Raw genomic sequence first — 25,474 nt, 5'->3', positions numbered from 1 at the left:
AAGCCAGTGGGAAAAGACCATAAAAATAACATGGTACTTTATACATCTACATTTTTATGTCATTTGTCTTCCATCCCCAATCTAGGGTGTTTGGTACATCAGTTATTTTTCCCCAAACAGGTAACTGGTTACACTTCCGTCTGTCTCTAATTTGCTTTGTGATTTAGTTATTCTTGTTACGATAACTGTTTACCTTTTCGGTTCTGAAAGGAAATGCCTTTACCTGTAGTGGGAAAGTGAAGCCCTTTTTAAAACTAATTGCATTTTGAATGGATTCCAGTTCTTTCTCTTCCAGAGGGTTTCATTTCTGCCGTTAAGAAGCCCAAGGTCAAATTTAGGCTGTCCGGCCCATTAAGTAACCTTACACGTTAAGTAGATGTGACAGGCTTTCATTAGAGACAAAGACTTGTTCCCAGGCATCTGAGAGTCGGACAATTTTAGTCCCTTTCTAAACTACTTTAGCGCAAACCAACAATAATTGAATAACATTAATGTTTCCTGATATTTAATCATTACAGCGGACACTTTTCCAAGTATCGCAGTTGCTCTGCTGCCCAGGGAACTGACCGAACAATTTTTCTTTTATAAAGCTTGCTTCCATTGGAGATCTCAGCAGGGAGCTTTATTCAAAAGTCTATGTGCTATTTTGACTATAGCAAAGCCAATTCATAAGGGTAATTAGTGGCCAAAATATTGTTTAAAAAAGGCTCTGGAAACTAATTGTGACAACAGTATTTTTTTTTTGCACAAAGCTTTTGCTTTATTTAGCTCAGGAAAATTTCTCTATGCAATGAGTTTCCTTTCAAAACCACCTCCTCGATAATGTGACTATCCCTTACGCTGTATGCTCTGAAGTCATTTTTTTTTTCTCCTCATTTAGTTGGGGTTGGGTTTTTTTTGTTTGTTTTGATTGGTGGGATCAACTACTCTACCTTTATTTTGGAAGTGTGACGTGAACACTAATCTCGTGACGGTTTGGGAAGATGGACAATTTTAGGTTGATACCCCAATGCTGCTCTTTTAGAATCACCTAGGTGATAGTTGAACCAGTTAACAGAAGTTTTGTCCTACAGCTGTAGGTTATATTTTTTTCAAAATTGGACAAATTTTATATTCCCTAAATTAAATAAAACTTTGTCTAAAGAACTGCTCTTTTCCTGTGTGACACTGAACTGTCTTTATGTGCATAAATGTAAGTCTAACTCTCTGACACGAAAACTTACTAAGAATTGTCTTATTTCTTAAAATGTACATATACAGTGTGGTACCTCAGTTGTTGAACTGTCAGCAGGCATTAGTGTGTTGGCAAAAGCAACAGCCGCTTTCTTTTTTAATGGAATTTGTTAAGCGCTTACTATGTGCCAGGCACTGTACTAAGCGCTGGGGTAAATACAAGATAGGTTGGACACAGTCCCTGCCCCTCATGGGGCTTACAGTTTTCATCCAGCAGCGTGGCTCAGTGGAAAGAGCCCAGGCTTGGGAGTCAGAGGTCATGGGTTCTAATTCCGGCTCCACCACTTGTCAGCTGTGTGACTTTGGGCAAGTCATTTAACTTCTCTGGGCCTCAGTTCCCTCATCTGTAAAATGGGGGTGAAGACTGTGAGCCCCACGTGGGACAACCTCATTACCTGGTATCCCCCACAGCGCTTAGAACAGTGCTTGGCACATAGTAAGCGCTTAACAAATGCCATAATAATAATAATGATAGCATTTAGAACACAGACCCTTTTGACTCCCGAGCCCATGAGGCCATGCATAGCTTTTTTGGGAGAGAAGGGAAAAGTGGCAAATTAATCAATCAATCAATGGTATTGAGCGCTTACTGTGTGCAGAGCACTGTACTAAGCGCTTGGGAAGTACAAGTTGGCAACATATAGAGAGCAGGGCTCTGGGATCAATTAATAAGTGGTATTTATTAGAGAATCAGCATGGCCTAGTGGACTTTGGTCCTAATTCCGACTCCACCACTTGTCTGCTCTGTGACCTTGGGCAAGTCGCTTAACTTCTCTGCATCTCAGTTTCCTCATCTGTGAAATGGGGATTAAGACTGTGAGCCCCCAGGGGACGTGGACTGTGTCCAACCTGATTAGCTTGTATCTACTCTAATGCTTAGTACAGGGTCTGGCACATAGTAAGCACTTACAAGCACCATGAATAAGTGAAATTTATTAAGCGCTTATAATAATAATAATGATAGCATTTATTAAGCGCTTCCTATGTGCAAAGCACTGTTCTAAGCGCTGGGGAGGTTACAAGGTGATCAGGTTGTCCCAAGGTGGGCTCACAGTCTTAATCCCCATTTTACAGATGAGGGAACTGAGGCCCAGAGACGTTAAGTGACTTGCCCAAAGTCACACAGCTGACAATTGGAAGAGCCGGGATTTGAACCCATGACCTTTGACTTCAAAGCCCGGGCTCTTTCCGCTGAGCTACGCTGCTTCTGTTGTGCAGTGCACTGTACTAAGCACTTGCGAGAGTACAACAAAACAGTTGGTAGAAACATTCCCTGCCCACAAGGAGTTTAGTCTAGAAGGATTGACATTAAAATATATTATGGACATGTATATAATTGCTGAGGGCCTGAAGGTGTGATGGATGATAATAATAATAATAATGGCATTTATTAAGCACTTATTATGTGCAAAGCACCGTTCTAAGCACTGGGGGATACAAGGTGATTAGGTTGTCCCACATAGGGCTCACGGTCTTAATCCCCATTTTACAGATGAGGTACCTGAGGCACAGAGAAGTTAAGTGGCTTGCCCAAGGTCACACAGCTGACAAGTGGCGGAGCTGGGATTCGATCCCATGACCTCTGACTTCCAAGCCGGCGCTCTTTCCACTGAGCCACACTGCTTCTCTACCCACCTCGTGAAGCATCTTAGCCTAGCGGATAGAGCATAGGCCTGGGACCCAGAAGGTCTGGGTTCTAATCCTGACTCCACCAGGCATCTCCTCTGTAAAATGGGAATTGACTATGAGCTCCATTTGGGACGGGGATTGTGTCACACCCGATTATCTTATATTTACCCCCAAAGCTTAATACGGTGCCTGACACACAGTAAGCACTTAAATACCATTTAAAAAGGAAAAAAAAAGTGTTTAAAGAATACAATCCAAGTGCAGAGGTAACACAGAAGGGAGAGGATGACACGCAAATTCGTGAAGCGTTCCATATTTTTAATATGTTTTGGTTTGTTCTCTGTCTCCCCCTTCTAGACTGTGAGCCCACTGTTGGGTAGGGACTTTCTCTATATATTGCCAATTTGTACTTCCCAAGCGCTTAGTACAGTGCTCTGTACATAGTAAGCGCTCAATAAATACGATTGATGATGATGATGATGAGTAAGAACTCAATAAATACGATTGATTGATTGATTGAGAGGGAGCAGGGGAAATGAAGGCTTGGTAGAAGAAGGCCTCATGGAGATGGGATTTAAATAAAGCTTTAAAGGTGGGGAGAGTGGTAGTCTATCAAATATGAAGGAAAGGAGTTGGTGGTGGGCTCTAGATTGTAAGCTCGTCGTGGGCAGGGAATGTCTGTTACAGTGTATTCTCCCAAGCGCTTAGTACAGTGCTGTGAACACAGTAAGCACTCAGTCAGGGTGATAGACTGAGATGGAGATAGACAAGATTGAAGTACGGTGATGTTGATGCTACGGTGAAGTGGGCAGGCTGGGTTGTAGTGGGAAATCAGCAAGGGGAGGAATCAATCAATCGTATTTATTGAGCGCTTACTGTGTGCAGAGCACTGGACTAAGGACGGGCTGAGCTGACTGCTTGAAAGCTGAGGGGACAGTGTTTCTGTCTGATAAAATGAGGGCATTTGTTAAGCACTTACTAAGTGCAAAGCAGTGTTCTAAGCGCTGGGGAGGATACAAGGTGATCAGCTTGTCCCACGTGGGGCTCACAGTCTTCATCCCCATTTTCCCGATGAGGTCACTGAGGCTCAGAGAAGTTAAGCGACTTGCCCAAGGTCACACAGCAGACATGTGGCGGAGCTGGGATTCGAACCCGTGACCTCTGACTCCAAAGCCCGGGCTCTTTCCATTGAGCCAAGCTGCTTCTCTCCATTGTACAGATGCGGCAACTGAGGCCCAGAGAAGTGAAGCGACTTGCCCAAAGTCACACAGCTGACAGTTGGCGGAGCCGGGATTGGAACCCACAACCTCTGACTCCCAATCAATCAATCGTATTTATTGAGCGCTTACTGTGTGCAGAGCACTGTACTAAGCGCTTGGGAAGTACAAGTTGGCAACATATAGGGACGGTCCCTACCCAACAGCGGGCTCACACCTGGGCTCTTTCCATTGAGCCACGCTGATGAGGAGGTGGACAGGCCACCACCGGAGGTTCTCACGGACTGAAGAACATTTCTTTAGAAAAGCTATTCGGGCGACGGGGTGAAGGACGGACTGGAGTGGGAAGAGACAGGAGGCAGGGAGGTCAGCGAGGAGGTTGATGCGAGGCGGGATAAAAGTGTCACTCACCTCATACCAAACCTGCTTTGGATCCGACTGGGCCCCCTTTTGCTATCCCTGTGGACTCTGCGGCTGGAGCGCTTGGAATCAATCAATCAATCCTATATATTGAGCATGTGTGGGATGGCGGGTCCCTCTACCCACCAAATCAGAGTCCGGGTCAGGATCAGAAAGAGTATTCTTTCTCATGAGAAAGGGCACTACCCCCGTCGCTCAAACAGCATCAGCCGGGGAGTGCGCTTGTTGATTGTACGAAGCCGATTTTTATAGCCCTAACGCATCCTCGTCCTCCCACCGACTATCCCCTTTCTCCGTTGTCTGGCTACTTAGGGCGTACAATTTAATCTAGCCCCCAACACGCGCTCACGTACGAGGCTGCCAGCGGCCTTGCGGTTTAACCTGCATCCTGTTTTTCGGTTAGCTGCGTCCCGTTTTTTTGTAAACAGGCCCCGCAGTGTGGCTGTTTTATTTTCCCTTTATCAATCGTATTTATTGAGCGCTTACTATGTGAAGTACAAATTGGCAACATATAGAGACGGTCCCTACCCACCAGTGGGCTCACACCGGTTTGTCGTATCTGGTGTAACCCAGCCTGGCCCGGGGAGATGGTTTCTGCCTTCCCTCCCGGGGTCTCATGAGGAAACGTCACTGGGTTCCATCCCTCATAAGCGCTTACTGTGTGCAGAGCGCTGTACTAAGCGCTTGGGATGAGGCCAATGTCCATGCTGGCTAGGGACCGGCATCCAGATCCCGAGGCCTCCCCAATCCGAGGCATCCTTAGGGAAAAGGATAGGAAGTGCAGGGGGCTGGGTGCCGTATTTAATTAAAACTGCCCCGATACCCGTGGCACTGAGATGGGGAAGGCTGAAAGAAAGAAGTCCCTGAGATCCCTGAACTTGGCTAAATTACTTATTAAGAAAGCCCGGGGTAATAAGAGGAAGGGAGGAGCTCAGTTAGCTACTAAAAACCTCCTTCTCCAGCTAGCTCGACTCAATATTACTGAGAGGAGTTTGTTCTGTTGAACCCGCTACTTCTATCCCAAGGGCAATGCACTGACTGCCTACAAGTCATTTAGCTCCAAGCCTCCTAAACCTCTCTTAGTAATTTAGTTAGATAGGCTAATTATTGATGAGGATGATGATGATGGCATTTGTTAAGCGCTTACTATGTGCAAAGCACTGTTCTAAGCGCCGGGGGAGGTTACAAGGTGATCAAGTTGTCCCACAGATCAGTTAAACCCCACCGGATAATTAAGGAACAACCACCTGAGGACTCGTGCAAAGGGATGTGGGGTTATTAGGGAAGCAGCGTGGCTCGGTGGAAAGAGCATGGGCTTTGGAGTCAGAGGTCATGGGTTTGAATCCCGGCTCTGCCACATATCTGCTGCGTGACCTCGGGCAAGTCGCTTCACTTCTCTGAGCCTCAGTTACCTCATCTGGAAAATGGGGATTAAGACTGGGAGCCCCACATGGGACAACCTGATCACTTTGTACCCTCCCCAGGGCTTAGAACAGTGCTTTGCCCATAGTAAGCGCTTAACAAATGCCAACATTATTATTATTATTATTAGAAAAAAGTGCGAAAGGAACGACTGAAAGATGCCCTTCCTCTCCATCATCCAAGCACACTTATGCTAACCCACCTTGACAGCTGCATCCCCTCCTCACTGACCTCCCTGCCTTCTGTCTCTCTCCCCGACATACGTCACACTGCTACGGGATCATTTTTCTAAAAAAAAATTCACACAACTCCCCACTCCACAAAAATCTCCAACAGTTCCCTATCCACCTCTGCATCAAACGGAGCCTTATCCATCAGCTTTGGGACCCTCAGCTTTCTCTTTCCTACCTCATCTCACCTCGCCTTTCTGTCACGATCCGGTCGGCAGCACACTTCGCTCTTCCAGACCTACTCACTGTACTTTGATCTCATCTGGCTTGCTGCCTCTTGCGAGAAGCAGCGTGGCTCAGTGGAAAAGAGCCCGGGCTTTGGAGTCACAGGTCATGGCTCCGCCAATTGTCAGCTGTGTGACTTTGGGCAGGTCACTTAACTTCTCTGGGCCTCAGTTTCCTCATCTGTAAAATCGGGATTAAGACTGTGAGCCCCCCGTGGGACAACCTGATCACCTTGTAACCTCTCCAGTGCTTAGAACAGTGCTTTGCACATAGTAAGCGCTTAATAAATGCCATCCTTATTGCAGCCAACCCCCTTAAGTCACTTCCTCCCTCCGGCCTAGAGTTCTCCCTTCGTATCTGACAGACCACTACTCTTTCTCACCTTCAAAGCCCTATTAAAATCACATCTCCAAGAGGCCTTCCCTGATTAAACCCTCATTTCCCCTTGCTTGCCCTCCCTTCTAAATCATCTATGTGCTTGAATTTGTACTCTTTATAAGCACTTGATATTTACCCACCTCACTTAGGTACCTATCTTTACACTCTCCCATTTCCCCTGATTTATTTTAGTGTCTGACCCGCTTCTAGACTGTAAGGTCCTTGTGGTCAGGGGTTGGGCCTGTCAATTGCACTGTCCTCTCCCAAGCGCTGTAGTACAGTGCTGTGCATACAGTAAGCACTCGTCAAATACCATTGATTAATTAATAAGGGGTGACCCAGAAATTGGATTTGAGGAAGGGAATGTTGCCAGAAAGCAAGGAAAGGACAGGCTCGCTTCTAGGCTCCTTTCTCTGCCATGCCCTGTATTCCCCCAAAGCCTACGGTCACGTGAAATTGCGTTCTTTATGGAATGCTTAGCAGTTTCTTTTTCTCACAGACTGGATCAAGACGATTTCGATTTAAAAGTGGACAGGACGCTAGGCAACGGCAGCAGCACAAGCTGAAACTGGGAAACAAAGCAAGAATGGAGAAACGTAGAGATCTAGACAACCGAACCTCAGGCGATGCTGCATCCCAGCTCGTAATTGGGAGCCGGTTGCCATGGATAGACCAGCACTGTGATCCAAAAAGGGCCCGCCTCTGCCTAATTTGAGCAGGAACTTCTCGGGGATTGTGAGACAGAAAGACAAAAGGAAAAAATGTGCAGCAAACAACAAACACCACAGCCTAACAAAGGCCTGGGCAGGGAGTGTGGTCAAGACAGGGGCTCCCGCTATTACTGTATGTCCTTAAGTCATCCTTAAGTCTGTTTGTCTATAGCCCAGTGAAGATCAAGTCGTCTTCAGCGAGCTGCCAACAACCAGGAATTTTTTCACAAAGGAAACCACGTAAAAGGTCCCTGTTCTGTGGGATTGTAAAAAAGCCCACTCAGAGAACACCTAACTCTGCAATAATGTTTTCATTACATCACAATTGTGGTATTTAAGCACCTACTACATGCCAGGCACTGTACTAAGATGATTAGGCTTTACTATGATGGAACAATCATGGTACAGTCTTCCCCACTGCCTGAATATGTTCTGGTGTACTGTAAGCCACAATTTCTGGAATAAGAAACGTTTGTTTACGTGTCCGTGGAATCGGTCACGGTGTGCTGTTACTGCTTACCCATTCCAACCCGTCTTACTCTACTGTCTTTTCTGTTTGTTTTTTGTTAACTTTACAGTACGTAACACGGTAGAGTAATAAGTGGCAGTGGTCTATAGTTTTCTGCTAGTGATGATGATAACAGTAACAGCAGCATTGGTTTCACAAAAGCCCAATCGTGTTGGTAGCTTCAAACACCCCCAACCCATTAGTTCCTCTCGAATCAGTGGTTACTACTATGTGATTTTCCCATCTCACAAAGTTCTTCAAAAAACACACCCCTACATTACAGCACTCTTTATACCTTAAGTGACTGCTACTTAAAATAGTACTACTACTCGTGTTCACCAGGATGTGCACATATACTCAAAAAACCCCTTTTTCCATGATGAGATTTTCTTTATTAAGAAAATTACAAAAGTATAAAAATGTTTTTTTTTTATAAAATTACTTCACTTGTTCTCAAAGGAGAACTGACTTGAGCATTAAATTTAAAAACTGGAAAATTATTATGGTGTTTGTTAAGCACTTACTATGAGTTGAGCATTCATTCATTCATTCAATTGTATTTATTGAGCGCTTACTGTGTGCAGAGCACTGGACTAAGCGCTTGGGAAGGACAAGTTGGCAACATATAGAGGCGGTCCCTACCCAACAGCGGACTCACAGTGCGCTGTTCTAAGCCCCGGGATAAACACAAATCGAGCGGGTGGGATACAGTCCCTGTCTCGCTTGGGGCTCACAGTCTGAAGCAGGAAGAAATAAGATCTAATCCCCAGTTGACGGTCGAGACGGGCCCAGAGGAGTTAAGGTCACACAGCAGACAAGTGGCAGAGCCAGGATTAGAACCCAGGGCCTCTGATTCCCAGGCCCATGCTCTTTCCACTATGGCAAGCTGCTTCTCAGGCAGCGGAAGTATGCCCAGAAAGACGGTCAAACAGCCACGATGTTAGGGAAGCGAAAAGCAATACGAGGGAGTCATGAGGTAATATTCACTGGGCCTCCACTTAGCTAAGGTATTTCCCACAGTGTACCAAATCCACGATCTCTGCCTTTTAAAAACGCGTCGAGAGCATCCATTTTTCAGGGAAGGAAGGGCCCAAAAGGCTCTCGGCAGGAGCCGGGATGGTACGAGACAATAGCCCTGTTCTACGGTTCCTTTATCCCCCCGCAAAAGTCGCTGGCAAAGTCCAGCAAGGGATGCTTAGCAGTTCACTTGCGTTTTCGGGGAACAGCTGCCCTGGCTCTGTAAATCCTGGTTTTGTCGCAGCTGAGGTTATGACTGGTTTTCTTGTGGCAGGCAATGTGCACTAACTTGAGATTCTCTGAGGTAAAGAGGAGGTCGTAGAAGTACTCCCAGTCTATTTCTCTTCCATCTTGTTCCCGAACGGCCTCTGCCAGGGTCGGGACGACGGTGCGCTTCTTTTCTATTCTGCAACACAGGTTCGAAACAGGTTCCCGTCAGCATCTCGGTAACGTCGAGCCCGACGCCCGCGGTTTCCCTCTTCTGCCAAAATGAGGTGGAAAGGAAAATGACTTTTACTCAATCAAAATGTAATTGCCACTAGTTTGAGGGGCAGGTCACTTAACGCCCAAGAGCGGGGCAGGATCCAGGAGGAAATTGGAAAACTGGGCCCTCGAAGGATGGGGAAGGGATGGTTTCTGGAAGAGTTGTGGCAGCTGAGTGGAACAGGAAAGGCGGCATAATGTAAATCTTAACAGCCCAACGATCTGCCACCCACATTTCCTGAATCGCGTATAGTTTTTTAAAAAGGATAGAAGTCACACTCGGTCCGAAAATTCCACCTCCTCCAACAAACCCAACCCCCCATGGCTTGCCATGTCAACCTAACAGCCATCTTGGCCATGTTTTTATTTACACCCACCCTCAGCACTTCTTTGTTCACGGATAGTCAACTGTTCAGTTATTCGGATTACTCTATTTGTACATATTTTCATGTCTGTCCCCCTCACCCCCTGACCATTACAATTAAAGTTCCTTAAGGGCCTGGAAATGTGCCTCGTTCTTCTGTTGTACCTTCCCAAGCAGTAAGTACAATGCACTGCAACCTGAGGGGGCTCAATAATTAATGGTATTTATTGAGCACTCACTGTGAGCAGAGCATGGTACTAAGCACTTGAGTACAACACACAAAAAAATACGAGAGTTGGTAGACACATTCCCTGCCCACAATGAGCCCCCTTTCTCCTCTCCTCCTCCCCATCGCCCCCGCCCTACCTCCTTCCCTTCCCCACAGCACCTGTATATATGTTTGTACAGATTTATTACTCTATTTATTTTACTTATACATATCTACTATTCTATTTATTGTGTTAATGATGTGCATCTAGCTTTATTTCTATTTATTCTGATGATTTGACACCTGTCCACGTGTTTTTTGTTGTCTGTCTCCCCCTTCTAGACTGTGAGCCCGTTTCTGGGTAGAGACCGTCTCTATATGTTGCCAACTTGTACTTCCCAGGTGCTTAGTACAGTGCTCTGCACACAGTAAGCGCTCAATAAATACGATTGAATGAATGAATGAATTAATGAGCTCACAGTCTAGTAGTCTTTAATTTATTTATGTTAATGTCAGTCTCCCCCTCTAGACTGTATGCTTGTTGTGGGTAGGGAATATGTTTATTTTTATGTTGTACTCTCCCAAGTGCTTAGTACAGTGCTCTGCACACTGTAAGTGCTCAATAAATACAATTGACTGAATAGTCTTACTATTCATTCATTTAGGCCTTCCCAGGCTGAGCCCCCCTTTTGCCCTGCTCCTCCTCCCCTTCCCATCACCCCCCTCCCCGCCCCACAGCACTTGTGTGTATATATGTACCTATTTATTATTCTATTTATTTTATTAATGATGTGCAGCTATCTATAATTCTATTTATTTATTTTGACGCAATTGATGCCTTTCTACTTTATTTTATTAATGGTGTGCAGCTATCTATAATTCTATTTATTTATTTTGATGCAATTGGTGCCTTTCTACTTGTTTTGTTTTCTGTCTTCCCTCTTCTAGACTGTGAGCCCGTTGTTGGTAGGTATTGTCTCTATCTGGTGCTTTCCAAGCGCTTAGTACAGTGCTCTGCACACTGTAAGCGCTCAGTAAATACGACTGACTGAATGAATGAATATTTGAGTGCTTACTGGGTACAGAGTACTGTACTAAGTGCTTGGGAAAGTACAATACAACAATACAATACAATTTGCTATTTGTTCAATCGTATTTATTGAGCGCTTACTGTGTGCACAGCATTGTACTAAGCGCTTGGAAAGTACAATTCGGCACCAGATAGAGATAATACCTACCAACAACGGGCTCACAGTCTAGAAGGGGGAGACAGACAAGAAAACAAAACAAGTAGACTGGCATCAATAATAATAATAACAATGGTATTTGTTAAGTGCTTACTGTAAGCAAAGCACTGTTCTAAGCGCTGGGGAGGTTACAAGGTTCATAATAATAATAATAATGATGGCATTTATTAAGCGCTTACCATGTGCGAAGCACTGTTCTTAGCACTGGGCACTGTTCTAAGCGCTGGTTCATTCACTCAATCGTATTTATTGAGCGCTTACTGTGTGCAGAGCACTGTACTAAGCGCTTGGGAAGTACAACTTGGCAACATATAGAGACGGTCCCTACCCAACAGCGGGCTCACGGTCTAGAAGAATAATGATGGCATTTGTTAAGTGCTTACTATGTGCAAAGCACTGTTCTAAGCGCTGGGGAGGTTACAAGGTGATCAGGTTGTCCCACGGCGGGGGGGCTCACAGTTTTAATCCCCATTTTCCAGATGAGGTCACTGAGGCCCAGAGAAGTGCAGTGACTTGCCCAAATAATAATAATAATAATAATGGCATTTGTTAAGCGCTTACTATGTGCAAAGCACTGTTCTAAGTGCTGGGGGGATACAAGGTGATCAGGTTGTCCCGTGTGGGGCTCGCAGTCATCATCCCCATTTTACAGATGAGGGAACTGAGGCTCCGAGAAGTGAAGTGTCTCGCCCAAAGTCACACGGCTGACAGTTGGCGGAGCCGGGACTTGAACCCATGACCTCTGACTCCAAAGCCAGTGCTCTTTCCACTGAGCCAGGCAAAGAGTACCACTACTACCATTACTGTGGTTTGGGCTGGCGGAAACCCAGCTCATTTCCCACTCACATGTGATCCAGATTCCACGTGCTGAAAAGGATCCGGCTCTCTCGGTTGCTGTAAGGGTTGATGGAATGTTTGGAGGAGCAGCTGTCAATGTCAAACGGACCCTTGAAACCCAAACAGAACGGGGTCGTGGTTAGTTGCCATCATCCCCTGGGAAAAGCCGGGCCCCCGAAGAAGCTTTATCCAGGGGGCAAACCACCAACAGCGCGGATCCCCACCGGCTAGACCTAGCGGCTAGACCCGGGGGCCGGGCTCTACCCACGGAGGAGCGAGATGAAACCCACCAGCTCCGCAAGGTCCATCATCATCATCATCATCATCATCATCATCATCATCATCAGTCGTATTTATTGAGCGCTTACTGTGTGCAGAGCACTGGACTAAGCGCTTGGGAAGGACGAGTTGGCAACATCTAGGGACGGTCCCTACCCAACAGTGGGCTCACAGTCTAAAAGAGATGGGAAAGGAGGAGGAAAGGAGATGGGAAAGGAGGAGGAAAGGAGGAGGGGAGGAGGGAAGGAGATGGGAAAGGAGGAGGGGAAGGAGGAGGAAAGGAGAAGGGAAGGAGATGGGAAAGGAGGAAAGGAGAAGGGAAGGAGAAGGGAAAGGAGGAAGGAAGGAGAAAGGAAAGGAGGAGGGAAGGAGATGGGAAAGGAGGAGGGAAGGAGATGGGGAAGGAGGAAAGGAGAAGGGAAGGAGAAGGGAAAGGAGGAAGGAAGGAGAAAGGAAAGGAGGAGGGAAGGAGATGGGAAAGGAGGAGGGAAGGAGATGGGAAAGGAGGAGGGGAAGGAGGAGGAAAGGAGAAGGGAAGGAGAAGGGAAAGGAGGAAGGAAGGAGAAAGGAAAGGAGGAGGGAAGGAGATGGGAAAGGAGGAGGGAAGGAGATGGGAAAGGAGGAGGGAAGGAGATGGGAAAGGAGGAGGGGAAGGAGGAGGAAAGGAGAAGGGAAGGAGAAGGGAAAGGAGGAAGGTGAAAGGAAAGGAGGAGGGAAGGAGATGGGAAAGGAGGAGGGGAAGGAGGAGGAAAGGAGAAGGGAAGGAGAAGGGAAAGGAGGAAGGAAGGTGAAAGGAAAGGAGGAGGGAAGGAGATGGGAAAGGAGGAGGGGAAGGAGGAGGAAAGGAGAAGGGAAGGAGATGGGAAAGGAGGAAAGGAAAAGGGAAGAAGAAGGGAAAGGAGGAAGGAAGGAGAAAGGAAAGGAGGAGGGAAGGAGATGGGAAAGGAGGAGGGAAGGAGATGGGGAAGGAGGAGGAAAGGAGATGGGAAAGGAGGAAAGGAGAAGGGAAGGAGAAGGGAAAGGAGGAAAGGAGAAGGGAAGGAGAAGGGAAAGGAGGAAAGGAGAAGGGAAGGAGAAGGGAAAGGAGGAAGGAAGGAGAAAGGAAAGAAGGAGGGAAGGAAATGCCATTTGCCATTTGTAAATAATAATAATAATAATGTTGGTATTTCTTAAGCGCTTACTTTAAATGGCAAGACTCGCTCATCACACCGCAGCAGGGCCAGGATTAGCTTTTTTTTTTTTTTTTTGGTTGGTATTTGTTAAGCGCTTACTATGTGCAAAGCACTGTTCATCATCATCATCATCAATCGCATTTATTGAGCGCTTACTGTGTGCAGAGCACTGTACTAAGCGCTTGGGAAGTCCAAGTTGGCAACATCTAGAGACAGTCCCTACCCAACAGTGGGCTTGCAGTCTAAAAGGGGGAGACAGAGAACAAAACCAAACATACTAACAAAATAAAATAAATAGAATAGATATGTATGAGTAAAATAAATAGAGTAACAAATATGTACAAACATATATACATATATACAGGGTTCTATATACACTGTTCTAAGCACTGGGGGGAATACAAGGAGATGAGGTTGTCCCATGTGGGGCTTACAGTCTTAATCCCCATTTTACGGATGAGGGAACTGAGGCACAGAGAAGTTAAGTGGCTTGCCCGAGGTCACACGGCGGACATGTGGGGGAGGCGGGATACGAACTCACAGCATAGCATATTACTCTATTTATTTATTTCTTTTACTTGTACATATCTATTCTATTTATTTTATTTTGTTAGTATGTTTGGTTTTGTTCTCTGTCTCCCCCTTTTAGACTGTGACCCCACTTATTGGGTAGGGACCGTCTCCATATGTTTGCGGATTTGTACTTTTCAAGCGCTTAGCCCAGTGCTCTGCAAACAGTAAGCGCTCAATAAATACGACTGATTGATTGATTTGTGTTAGCCCGGGGACCTCGTTACCACCACGCTAGACTACATCCGACGCATCCAACGTGTTTCCTCTCCCCCTCGTCCCCCTCTCCATCCCCCCCATCTTACCTCCTTCCCTTCCCCACAGCACCTGTATATATGTATATATGTTTGTACGTATTTATTACTCTATTTATTTATTTATTTTGCTTGTACATATCTATTCTATTTTATTTTGTTAATATGTTTGGTTTTGTTCTCTGTCTCCCCCTTCTAGACTGTGAGCCCACTGTTGGGTAGGGACCGTCTCTATATGGTGCCAACTTGTACTTCCCAAGCGCTTAGTCCAGTGCTCTGCAGACAGTAAGCGCTCAATAAATACGATTGATTGATTGATTTGTGTTAGCCCGGGGACCTCGCTACCACCACGCTAGACTACATCCGACGCATTTCCTCTCCCCCTCGTCCCCCTCTCCATCCCCCCCATCTTACCTCCTTCCCCTCCCCACAGCACCTGTATATATGTATATATGTTTGTACATATTTATTACTCTATTTATTTTACTTGTACATATCTATTCTATTTTATTTTGTTAATATGTTTGGTTTTGTTCTGTCTCCCCCTTCTAGACTGTGAGCCCGTTGTTGGGTAGGGACTGTCTCTATATGTTGCCAACTTGGACTTCCCAAGCGCTTAGTCCAGTGCTCTGCACACAGTAAGCGCTCAATAAATACGATTGATGATGATGATGATGACAGAGGGAATGAGCTGGTAGCTCGGGAGGGGGCTCTTGCCTAACCGAAGCCCCCCATTTACAAGCCCGGCAGCCACTCTGACGTGCCACCATTCGCCGACAGACGTCTACAGCGGCGTGGCCGAGCCCGGGCCTGGAGCTCGGAGGTAATCCCACCCTGCCACCCGTCTGCTGGGTGACCCTGAGGAAGTCACTTCACTTCTCTGAGCCTCAGTTACCTCAACTGTAAAATCGCGATCAAGACTGTGAGTCCCATTGAGCCCACCTTTTAGACTGTGAGCCCACTGTTGGGTAGGGACTGTCTCTGTATGTTGCCAATTTGTAGTTCCCAAGCGCTTAGTCCAGTGCTCTGCACACAGTAAGCGCTCAATAAATACGATTGATGATGATGATGATGACAGGGATGGTGTCCAACCTGATTTCCTTGTATCCACCCCAGCGCTTAGTACAGTGCCTGGCACATAGTGAGCACTTAACAAATGCTTACAGAGAAGCAGCGTGGCTCAGTGGAAAGAGCCCGGGCTTTGGAGTCGGAGGTCATGGGTTCAAATCCCGGCTCCGCCAACTGTCAGCTGGGTGACTTTGGTCAAGTCACTTCACTTCTCTGGGCCTCAGTGACCTCATCTGGAAAATGGGGATTAAGACTGTCTGTGAGCCCCCCGTGGGACAACCTGATCACTTTGTAACCTCCCCAGTGCTTAGAACAGTGCTTTGCACATAGTAAGCGCTTAATAAATGCCATCATCACTATTATTATTATTATTCTCTGAGCCTCAGTTACCTCATCTGTAAAATGGTGATCAAGACTGTGAGTCCCACTGTGGGACAGGGATGGTGTCCAACCTGATTTCCTTGTATCCACCCCAGAGCTTAGTACAGTACCTTGCACATAGTAAGCGCTTAATAAATGCCATCATTATTATTATTATTATTCTCTGAGCCTCAGTTTCCTCATCTGTAAAATGGGGATCAAGACTGTGAGTCCCACTGTGGGACAGGGATGGTGTCCAACCTGATTTCCTTGTATCCACCCCAGTGCTTAGTACAGTACCTGGCACATAGTAAGCACTTAACAAATCAATCAATCAATCGTATTTATTGAGCGCTTACTGTGTGCAGAGCACTGTACTAAGCGCTTGGGAAGTCCAAGATGGCAACATATAGAGACGGTCCCTACCCAACAGTGGGCTCACAGTCTAGAAATGCCATTATTATTATTATTATTATTATTACTACTACCATAGTTTCAATATGCTGTGAGCCCCAGGTGGGATGGGGACTCTATCTGACCTGATTATCCTGAATGGACTCCTGAGCTTACTACAGTTCCGGGCACATAATAAGTACTTATTATGAAGTACAGTGTACTGAGAAGCAGCATGCCTACTGGATATTGCACGGCCCGGGAGTAAGAAGGACCTGCGTTCTAATCCCAGCCCCACCACTTGTCAGCTGTGTGACCTTGGACAAGTCATTTCACTTCTCTATGCCTCAGTTACCTCGTCTGTAAATGGGGATTCAGACTGTGTCCAGCCTGATTAGCTTATACGTACCCCAGGACTTAGTACAGAGCCTGACACACTACTCTATTTATTTATTACTCTATTACTCTACTTATTACTTATTACTCTACTTATTACTCTATTATTCTATTTATTTATTTATTTTACTTGTACATATCTATTCTATTTATTTTATTTTGTTAGTATGTTTGGTTTTGTTCTCTGTCTCCCCCTTTTAGACTGTGAGCCCGCTGTTGGGTAGGGACTGTCTCTCTATGTTGCCAACTTGTACTTCCCAAGCGCTCAGTACAGTGCTCTGCACACAGTAAGCGCTCAATAAATACGATTGATGATAATGATGACATAGTAAGCACTAAACAAATACCATATAAAAACAAAAAACCTTAACACAGACCATTATTATTATTATTATTATTATTATATTCAGGGGAATTGAATCTATTACGACTTTTTCAGAGCAACGGTCAGTCCCTAAATGCATTAGCGTCCTGTGTGTTTTCCTGATACGAACCTTAGCAGCAGAGCACATTTTAATTTCCGAGTGTACAACAACAGTAGGAAAAGCATTTCTTGAAAGTCTCCTGTACGCAGACCGCTGTGCACAGTGTTTGGGGATTATATAAAGAAGTGAAAAGTATAATCCCAGCCCTCCACATGTTCACAGTCTAACGGAGGAGAGGCAGTAGAGACTACAATGGATGCTGATTTTTCTAGTTACGAGAAAGCCACAAACAGCAGGTAGATGTGAAGTAAATAACGAATAAACAAGGGGTTGATAGAAGGAAACAACCAGGAACGTTAATCAGGGAGGGATTTCGGGAGAAGATAATATTTTAGAAGGGCTCTGAAGGAGGAGGACCCAATTATTTCTAGTCCATCTGTCAATTAGTTAACTGAATATCCTCTACCATCAGCCTGAAGTTGTAAAACAGAAAGGGTTTGGAGGATCTGGGATTACTCCAACCGTGCCCATTTCATAATAATCTACTTAATATTTGCATTCTTTTCTTTTTTATTAACGCCAAGCCCTCCATCCTTGCAGTGGGGGGTGAAAGCGGGGACTGTTTCTTATATCATCTGTTTTACGTTCCCAAATTGAGAAGCAGCGTGGCTCAATGGAAAGAGCACGGGCTTTGGGGTCAGTGATCGTGGGTTCAAATCCCGGCTCCACCAATTGTCAGCTGTGCGACTTTGGGCAAGTCACTTCACTTCTCCGGGCCTCGGTTGCCTCATCTGTAAAATGGGGATTGACTGTGAGCCCCCCGTGGGACAACCGATCATGTTGTAGCTTCCCCAGCACTTAGAACAGTGCTTTGCACGTAGTAAGCGCTTAATAAATGCCATAATTATTATTATTATTCAGGACAGCACGCTGCACGCAGTATATACTAGGTATGATGCGCTGCACACAGGAGGCATTCAGTACACTGCTCTGTCCCCAGAAGGCATCCTATACATACTGCGGATGATGATGCAGTTGTCCAAAGACCGTTGGATTTCGTTGAGGAGCCCTCCCTTCATATTGCCCTTCTGTTCAGCTGGGATAAACAGCAGACCCTCCTTCTATTCATATTGCTCTTCATTCATTCAATCAATCAATCGTATTTATTGAGCGCTTACTGTGTGCAGAGCACTGGACTAAGCGCTTGGGAAGTCCAAGTTGGCAACATATAGAGACAGTCCCTACCCAACGGTGGGCTCACAGTCTAGAAGGGGGAATTTGATCAATCGTATTTATTGAGCGCTTAGTGTGTGCAAAGTACTATACTAACAGCTTGGGAGAGTACCATATAACAACAGTGCTTTGCACATAGTAAGCGCTTAATAAATGCCATTAAAAAAACATTAACTGGACACATCATCAACAATCGTATTTACTGAGCGCTTACTGTGTGCAGAGCACTGGACTAATACAAATTGGCAACACATAGAGACAGTCCCTACCCAACAGTGGGCTCACAGTCTAAAAGAGTGGGCTGACAGTCTAAAAGGTGGGCTCACAGTCCTTGCCCACGAAGAGCTTACAGTCTACAGAGGGAAACGGACATTAATATGAACACCTAAATAAATTATAGATTCATCTTGGGCAAGGCAGACAACTCACCTGGCAAGAGAACCAGCCTTCGGGCGTACAGAGCCGGGCCCTCTTTTCTCGCCTGTCAAAGTACCCGCCGTTGTACTGGGCCGCTTTCAGCTTCTCTCCCATGCAGCCGATAATCTTCAGGTATTCCGCCTGAGCCTTGGGACCGATGGCTGAAACGCAAGTGTTAACCTGTGAGAAAAGCAGTATTTAAAAAAAAAAAAGGAAAAATCAGTCTCCCCGCAGAGCCACACGGACGTGGTCTAGAGTTTGCCCGACGTCCTTGGCGACGCCGGTGCTCTTCGTCTCCCACCTCCAGCTCCTGGCTCCCATTTTCCTCTCGGCCTGAGCCCTCTCCCTGCCCAAATGAGAAGAATAATAATGGTGTTTGTTAAGCGTTATGCGCGGGGCCCAGTACAAAGCGCTGGGAGTGGATACAAGCAAATGAAATTGGACTCTGCCACCTGTCTGCTGTGTGACCTTGGGCAAGTCACTTCACTTCTCTGAGCCTCAGTTCCCTCCTCTGTAAAATGGGAATTAAGACTGTGAGCCCCACGTGGGACAACTTGATCACCTTGTATCCCCCCCCAGCGCTTAGAACATTGCTCTGCACATAGTAAGCGCTTAACAAATGCCATTATTATTATTGTTATTATTACTGTGTGCAGAGCACTGTACTAAGAGCTTGGGAAGTACAGAGCCCGGGCTTTGGAGTCAGAGGTCAAGGGTTCAAATCCTGGTTTCGCCACTTGTCAGCTGGGTGACTTTGGGTAGGTCACTTCACTTCTCTGGGCCTCAGTTCCCTCATCTGGAAAATGGGGATGAAGACTGTGAGCCCCACATGGGACAACCTGATCACCTTGTCACCTCCCCAGCGCATAGAACAGTGCTTTGCACATAGTAAGTGCTTAATAAATGCCATTATTATTATTATTCCCCCTCGTCCCCCCTCCATCCCCCTGTCTTACCTCCTTCCCTTCCCCACAGCACCTGTAAATATATATGTTTGTACATATTTATTACACTATTTATTTTATTTTGTTAATATGTTTGGTTTTGTTCTCTGTTTCCCCCTTCTAGACTGTGAGCCCGCTGTTGGGTAGGGACTGTCTCTATATGTTGCTGACTTGGACTTCCCAAGCGCTTAGTACAGTGCTGTGCACACAGTGAGCGCTCAATAAATACGATTGATTGATTGATTGACACAGTCCCTGTCCGACGTGGGGCTCACAGTCGCAATCCCCATTTTATAGATGAGGGAACTGAAGCCCACAGAAGTGAAGTGACTTGTCCAAGGTCACCCAGCAGACAAGTGGCGGAGCCGGGATTAGAACCCATGACCCTTTGACCCCCAGGCCTGTGCGCTAACCACTACACCACACAACTCCAAGCCCTCCCAAAACCCTGTCGTCTCCAACAAGCCTCCCCTTATCAGCTCTCAAAACCCAATACACAGTTGATAGAACCCAATAGCCACGTCTACAGTTTATTTATACCCAGCCTCAGCTCTTGTGTATATTGGTGAATTCCAATATTTAGCCGATTATTCTGGTTACTCTACTTGCAAATCTTTTTCTACCTGGACTCCCTGTAAGAGCACTTCATCCAATTTTTTTTTTTTTTAATGGTATTTGTCAAGCACTTACTATGTGCCGGGCACTGTTCTGAGCGCTGGGGTAGATACAGAGTAATCTGGTTGGACACAGTCCATGTCTCAAATGGGGCTCACAGTCATAATCCCCGTTTTACAGGTAACAGGCGCAGAGAAGTTAAGTGACTTACCCAAGGTCACCCAGCAGACAAGTGGCGGAGCTGGGACTAGAACCGAGGTCCTTCTGACACCCAGGTCCGTGCTCTATTCATATTTATGTATTTATTTACCTATTTATTTATTTATCTATATATTTATCTATCTATCTATTTATTTATTTGTCTATTTATTTTACTTGTACATATCTATTCTATTTATTTTATTTTGTCAATATGCTCTATTCATATTTATCTATTTATTTATTTATCTATCTATTTATTTATTTATCTACTTATTTATTTATCCATTTATCTCTTTATTTATTTATTTGTCTATTTATTTTACTTGTACATATCTATTCTATTTATTTTATTTTGTCAATATGCTCTATTCATATTTATCTATTTATTTATCTATTTATGTATTTATCTATTTATCTATTTATTTATCTATTTATTTTACTTGTACATATCTATTCTATTTATTTTATTTTGTTAATTTGCTCTATTCATATTTATTTATCTATTTATCTATTTATTTATTTGTCTATTTATTTTACTTGTACATATCTATTCTATTCATTTTATTTTGTCAATATGCTCTATTCATATTTATCTATTTATTTATTTATCTAGCTATTTATTTATTTATCTATTTATTTATTTATCCATTTATCTATTTATTTATTTGTCTATTTTACTTGTACATATCTATTCTATTTGTTTTATTTTGTCAATATGCTCTATTCATATTTATCTATTTATTTATCTATTTATTTATTTATCTATTTATTTATCTATTTATTTATCTATTTATTTTACTTGTACATATCTATTCTATTTATTTTATTTTGTTAATTTGCTCTATTCATATCTATTTATCTATTTATTTTACTTGTACATATCTATTCTATTTATTTTATTTTGTTAATATGCTTTGTTTTGTTCTCTGTCTCCCCCTTCTAGACTGTGAGCCCACTGTTGGGTAGGGACCGTCTCTATATGCTGCCAACTCGGACTTCCCAAGCGCTTAGTACAGTGCTCTGCACACAGTAAGCGCTCAATAAATACAATTGATTGATTGATAGGCCACAATGGCATTCAAATACTACAACTGCTACTACTACTGTGAGGTACAAGCGAATATTTTCACGGTCGGGTGCCCTGTCTGCTCAAACCCATCAGCAGACAGCTGCAAAGAAACCACTTATTCATTCATTCATTCAATCATATTTAGTGAGCGCTTACTGAGTGCAGAGCACTGTACTAGGCGCTTGGGAAGTACAAATCGGCAACATATAGAGACGTCCCCTACCCAACAACGGGCTCACATTTACTTGCTCATTAGCCCAGGATGAGTGTTATTAATCAGATCCTGCAGAAGGACTTTAATAGACGGAGCCCCTTCCTTCCTCTCCCCCTCGTCCCCCTCTCCATCCCCCCCATCTTACCTCCTTCCCATCCCCACAGCACCTGTATATATGTATGTATGTTTGTACATATTTATTACTCTATTTATTTATTTATTTTACTTGTACATATCTAGTCTATTAATTTTATTTTGTTGGTATGATTTGGTTTTGTTCTCTGTCTCCCCCTTCTAGACTGTGAGCCCACTGTTGGGTAGGGACCGTCTCTCTATGTTGCCAACTTGTACTTCCCAAGTGCTTAGTACAGTGCTCTGCACACAGTAAGCGCTCAATAAATACGATTGATTGATTGATTGATTGATTAATAGGATTTGGGAACTCCTTAGTGCCAGAAGTAGGGAGAAAAAAAATACTGCTTTAATCTCTAGAAAGGTGGACAAGAGGCTATGTTAAAAACTTGCTGCAGTCCAGAAAGAGATGTGCTGCGTGGCTTCACATCTGGAATAATGCAAAATATATTTTTTCCCCACACCCTCCCCCTAGTCTGGACCTCCCTCCCGCTCCATACTGTATTCTCCCAAATGCTCAGTACATAGTAAGAGTTCAATAAACAACTGATTGATTGATACGCCCGACCACCACTCTCTGCACCTTCAAAGCGTCGTTAAGGTCACATCTCCTCTAAGAGGCCTTTCCCAAATAAGTCCTCTTTTCCCCGGCTCCCTCTCCCTTCTGCGTCATCTGTCCCTTCTGTGTCTTCTAGGCCGTGAGCCCACGGTTGGGTAGGGACCGTCTATGTTGCCAACTTGCACTTCCCAAGCGCTTAGTACAGTGCTCTGCACACAGTAAGCGCTCAATAAATATGATTGATTGATCTGTGCAGTTCAATCTGTGACCTTCAGGCATTGATAGCCATCCCACACCCACAGCATTCATGTACTTATCTTTGAATTATATATTAGAAATCATTTATATTAACGTCTGTCCCCCCCCCCCCCCCCCCCGACTGTAAGCTCATTATAGGCAGGGAACGTGTCCTCTAATTCTGTTGTACTGTACTCTCCCAAGCGCTTAGTTCAGAGCTCTGCACATAGTAAGTGCTCAATAAATAGTTATTCTTAGTCTCTACGGGGTTAGGAGGCTGAGTCGACGGGGACTGCTCTGAGCCAGCTACCCAGCCTCACCCATCCCAGCTTCCTGGTCCACTTGAGCATTTCCAATAAGTACTGAGAGGCATCGTGGCCCAATGGATAGAGCACGGATCTGGGAGTTGGAAGGACCCGGGTTCTAATCCCGGCTCCACCCCTTGTCCGCTGTGTGACCTTGGGTATGACATTTCACTTCTCTGTGCCTGTTACCTCCTCGTCTGCCTCCTAGAGAAGCAGTGCGGCCTACAGGATAGGGCCCAGGCCCTGGAGTCAGAAAGACCCGGTTTCTAATTCCAGCTCCGCCACTTGTCTGCTGTGTGACCCTGGGTAAGTCACTACACTTCTCTGTGCCTCAGTTACCTCATCCGTAAAGTGGGGATTAAGACTGTGAGCCCCACTGTGGGACCGGGACTGTGTCCAACCTGATTACCTTGTACCTACCCCAGCGCTCAGAACAGTGCTTGACACATAGTAAGCGCTTAACAAATCCCATCATTATTCCTGAAAAATTCCAAGATGGTAGTTTCCGCAACTCTCAGGGCTTCAAAGCCCCTCTGTCTGCTGCTCCTACAAAAGTCCTTTCCCTCTTTTAGCCTTGAGAAAAAAAGTAGGTCTGACGGACTGCTCCTTCAGACGGCACCGTGTCCTACATTCAATCACATTTATTGAGCGCTTACTGTGTGCCGAGCACTGTATTAAGCGCTTGGGAAGTCCAAGTTGGCAACATATAGAGACGGTCCCTACCCAACAGCGGACTCACAGTCAAAAACGGGGAGAAGGCAAGCATGCCCTTCCTTATTATCCATGTCTTGGTTATCCATAGGCCTTGGGGTCCCCTCCACAATCTGATCTGGGCTCTCCAGGTGGATGGTGCAATTTTGCAGATTCACCATGAAAAGTTCATTCGTTCGTTCATTCATCCATATTTATTTAGAGCTTACACTGTACTAAGAGCTTGGGAGAGTACAATATAACAGACACATTCCCTGCCCACAATCAGCTTACTGTCTTAGGGGGAAACAGACATTAATATACATCACTGAATAAATCACAGATATGTACGTAAGTGCTGGGAGCAGGGGATGAATAAAGTCAGGGCGACGCAGAAAGGAGCAGGAGAACAAGAAAGGCCCCAGAGCTATGCCTTGAGAGGTTTCTCAAACACACCCCGATATTACTCCCATTTCAGAACCCTGAGGAAGTTGTGCAGTGAACCAATCAACCGTATTTATTGAGCGCTTACTGTGTGCAGAGCACTGTACTAAGCGCTTGGGAAGTACAAGTTGGCAACATATAGAGACGGTCCCTACCCAACAGTGGGCTCACAGTCTAGAAGACTGCGGAATCAGAAAGGAAGGCCGCGGTCGAAGAATGGGTCCCCAGTCTGCCGCCCCTCGCAGTGAGGCGTTAATGACCCATCATCATAATAATAATAATGATGGCATTTATTAAGCGCTTACCATGTGCAAAGCACTGTTCTAAGCGCTGGCGAGGTTACAAGGTGATCAGGGGGTCCCACGGGGGGCTCACAGTCTTCATCACGGAGAAGTTAAGTGACTTGCCCAAAGACACAACTGACAACCCCCCCCATCTTACCTCCTTCCCTTCCCCACAGCACCTGTATATATGTATATATGTTTGTACATATTTATTACTCTATTTATTTATTTATTTATTTTACTTGTACATAGCTATTCTATTTATTTTATTTTGTTAGTATGTTTGGTTTTGTTCTCTGTCTCCCCCTTTTAGACTGTGAGCCCACTGTTGGGTAGGGACTGTCTCTATATGTTGCCAATTTGTACTTCCCGAGCGCTTAGTCCAGTGCTCTGCCCATAGTAAGCGCTCAATAAATACGATTGATGATGGTGATCCCCATTTTCCAGTTGAGGTAACTGAGGCCCAGAGAAGTGAAGTGACTTGCCCAAAGTCACACAGCTGCCAAGTGGCGGAGCCGAGATTTGAACCCATGACCTCTGACTCCAGAGCCCGGGCTCTTTCAACGTTCTTTCTCCTTAAACTTAATTTGTCCCCTTAAGTTTTCACCCAATCCTTTGGCGACAAGGAATCTCTGTCTCTGTCTCTCCCTTTTAGACTGTGAGCCCGCTGTTGGGTAGGGACTGTCTCTATACGTTGCCAATTTGTACTTCCCAAGCGCTTAGTACGGTGCTCTGCCCATAGTAAGCGCTCAATAAATACGATTGATGATGAGGAGGAGGAGGAATACAGAAGACTGAGCTCGTGCTAGGCCCCAGGTGCGGGGAGCAGCTCTCACGGCTCGTGTCTTTTACTTTAAATCTCCAACTTCAGTGGCCCCCAGAAGGACGTTCTCTATTTCATCAAGGAATCGAGAGCTCAGCCTCGGCAATTACTCAGGACGCAGAGCGAAGCGCTCCGTGCGGCACGAGCCGTCCACCTCTCTCTCAATCTGCTCTCAGAGGTCAGACGGCGGGACGCGGCCCGGGAGAGAAAGATAAACACGAGCGTAGGGGTGACGTTTATCGAAGCCGATGGTGTGCAGAGA

The 25,474-nt window shown here is 45.3% G+C and overlaps 1 protein-coding gene across 2 annotated transcripts in view; it reads right to left on the bottom strand.

Moving 5' to 3' along the window:
• Window positions 1–8,641: 8,641 nt before the first annotated feature.
• Window positions 8,642–25,474, bottom strand: part of DFFB (DNA fragmentation factor subunit beta) — a 35,638-nt gene continuing 18,805 nt past the window's right edge. The window contains exons 5-7 of one of the 2 annotated variants that reach the window (XM_038746125.1): window positions 18,708–18,875; window positions 12,138–12,238; window positions 8,642–9,395 (exon numbers count right to left, since the gene is read on the bottom strand). In XM_038746125.1, coding sequence (XP_038602053.1) covers window positions 9,176–9,395; window positions 12,138–12,238; window positions 18,708–18,875 — 489 coding nt within the window. In that variant the 3' untranslated portion in view covers window positions 8,642–9,175. The remainder of the gene's footprint in view (window positions 9,396–12,137; window positions 12,239–18,707; window positions 18,876–25,474) is intronic. The other variant, XM_038746126.1, reaches the window with a different exon arrangement.

This window comes from Tachyglossus aculeatus, chromosome 5 (genome assembly GCF_015852505.1).
Source record: "Tachyglossus aculeatus isolate mTacAcu1 chromosome 5, mTacAcu1.pri, whole genome shotgun sequence".
Taxonomy (NCBI): Eukaryota; Metazoa; Chordata; class Mammalia; order Monotremata; family Tachyglossidae; genus Tachyglossus; species Tachyglossus aculeatus.
Note: the sequence above shows the minus strand (reverse complement) of the source record. Positions and strands in the feature narration are given on the sequence as shown.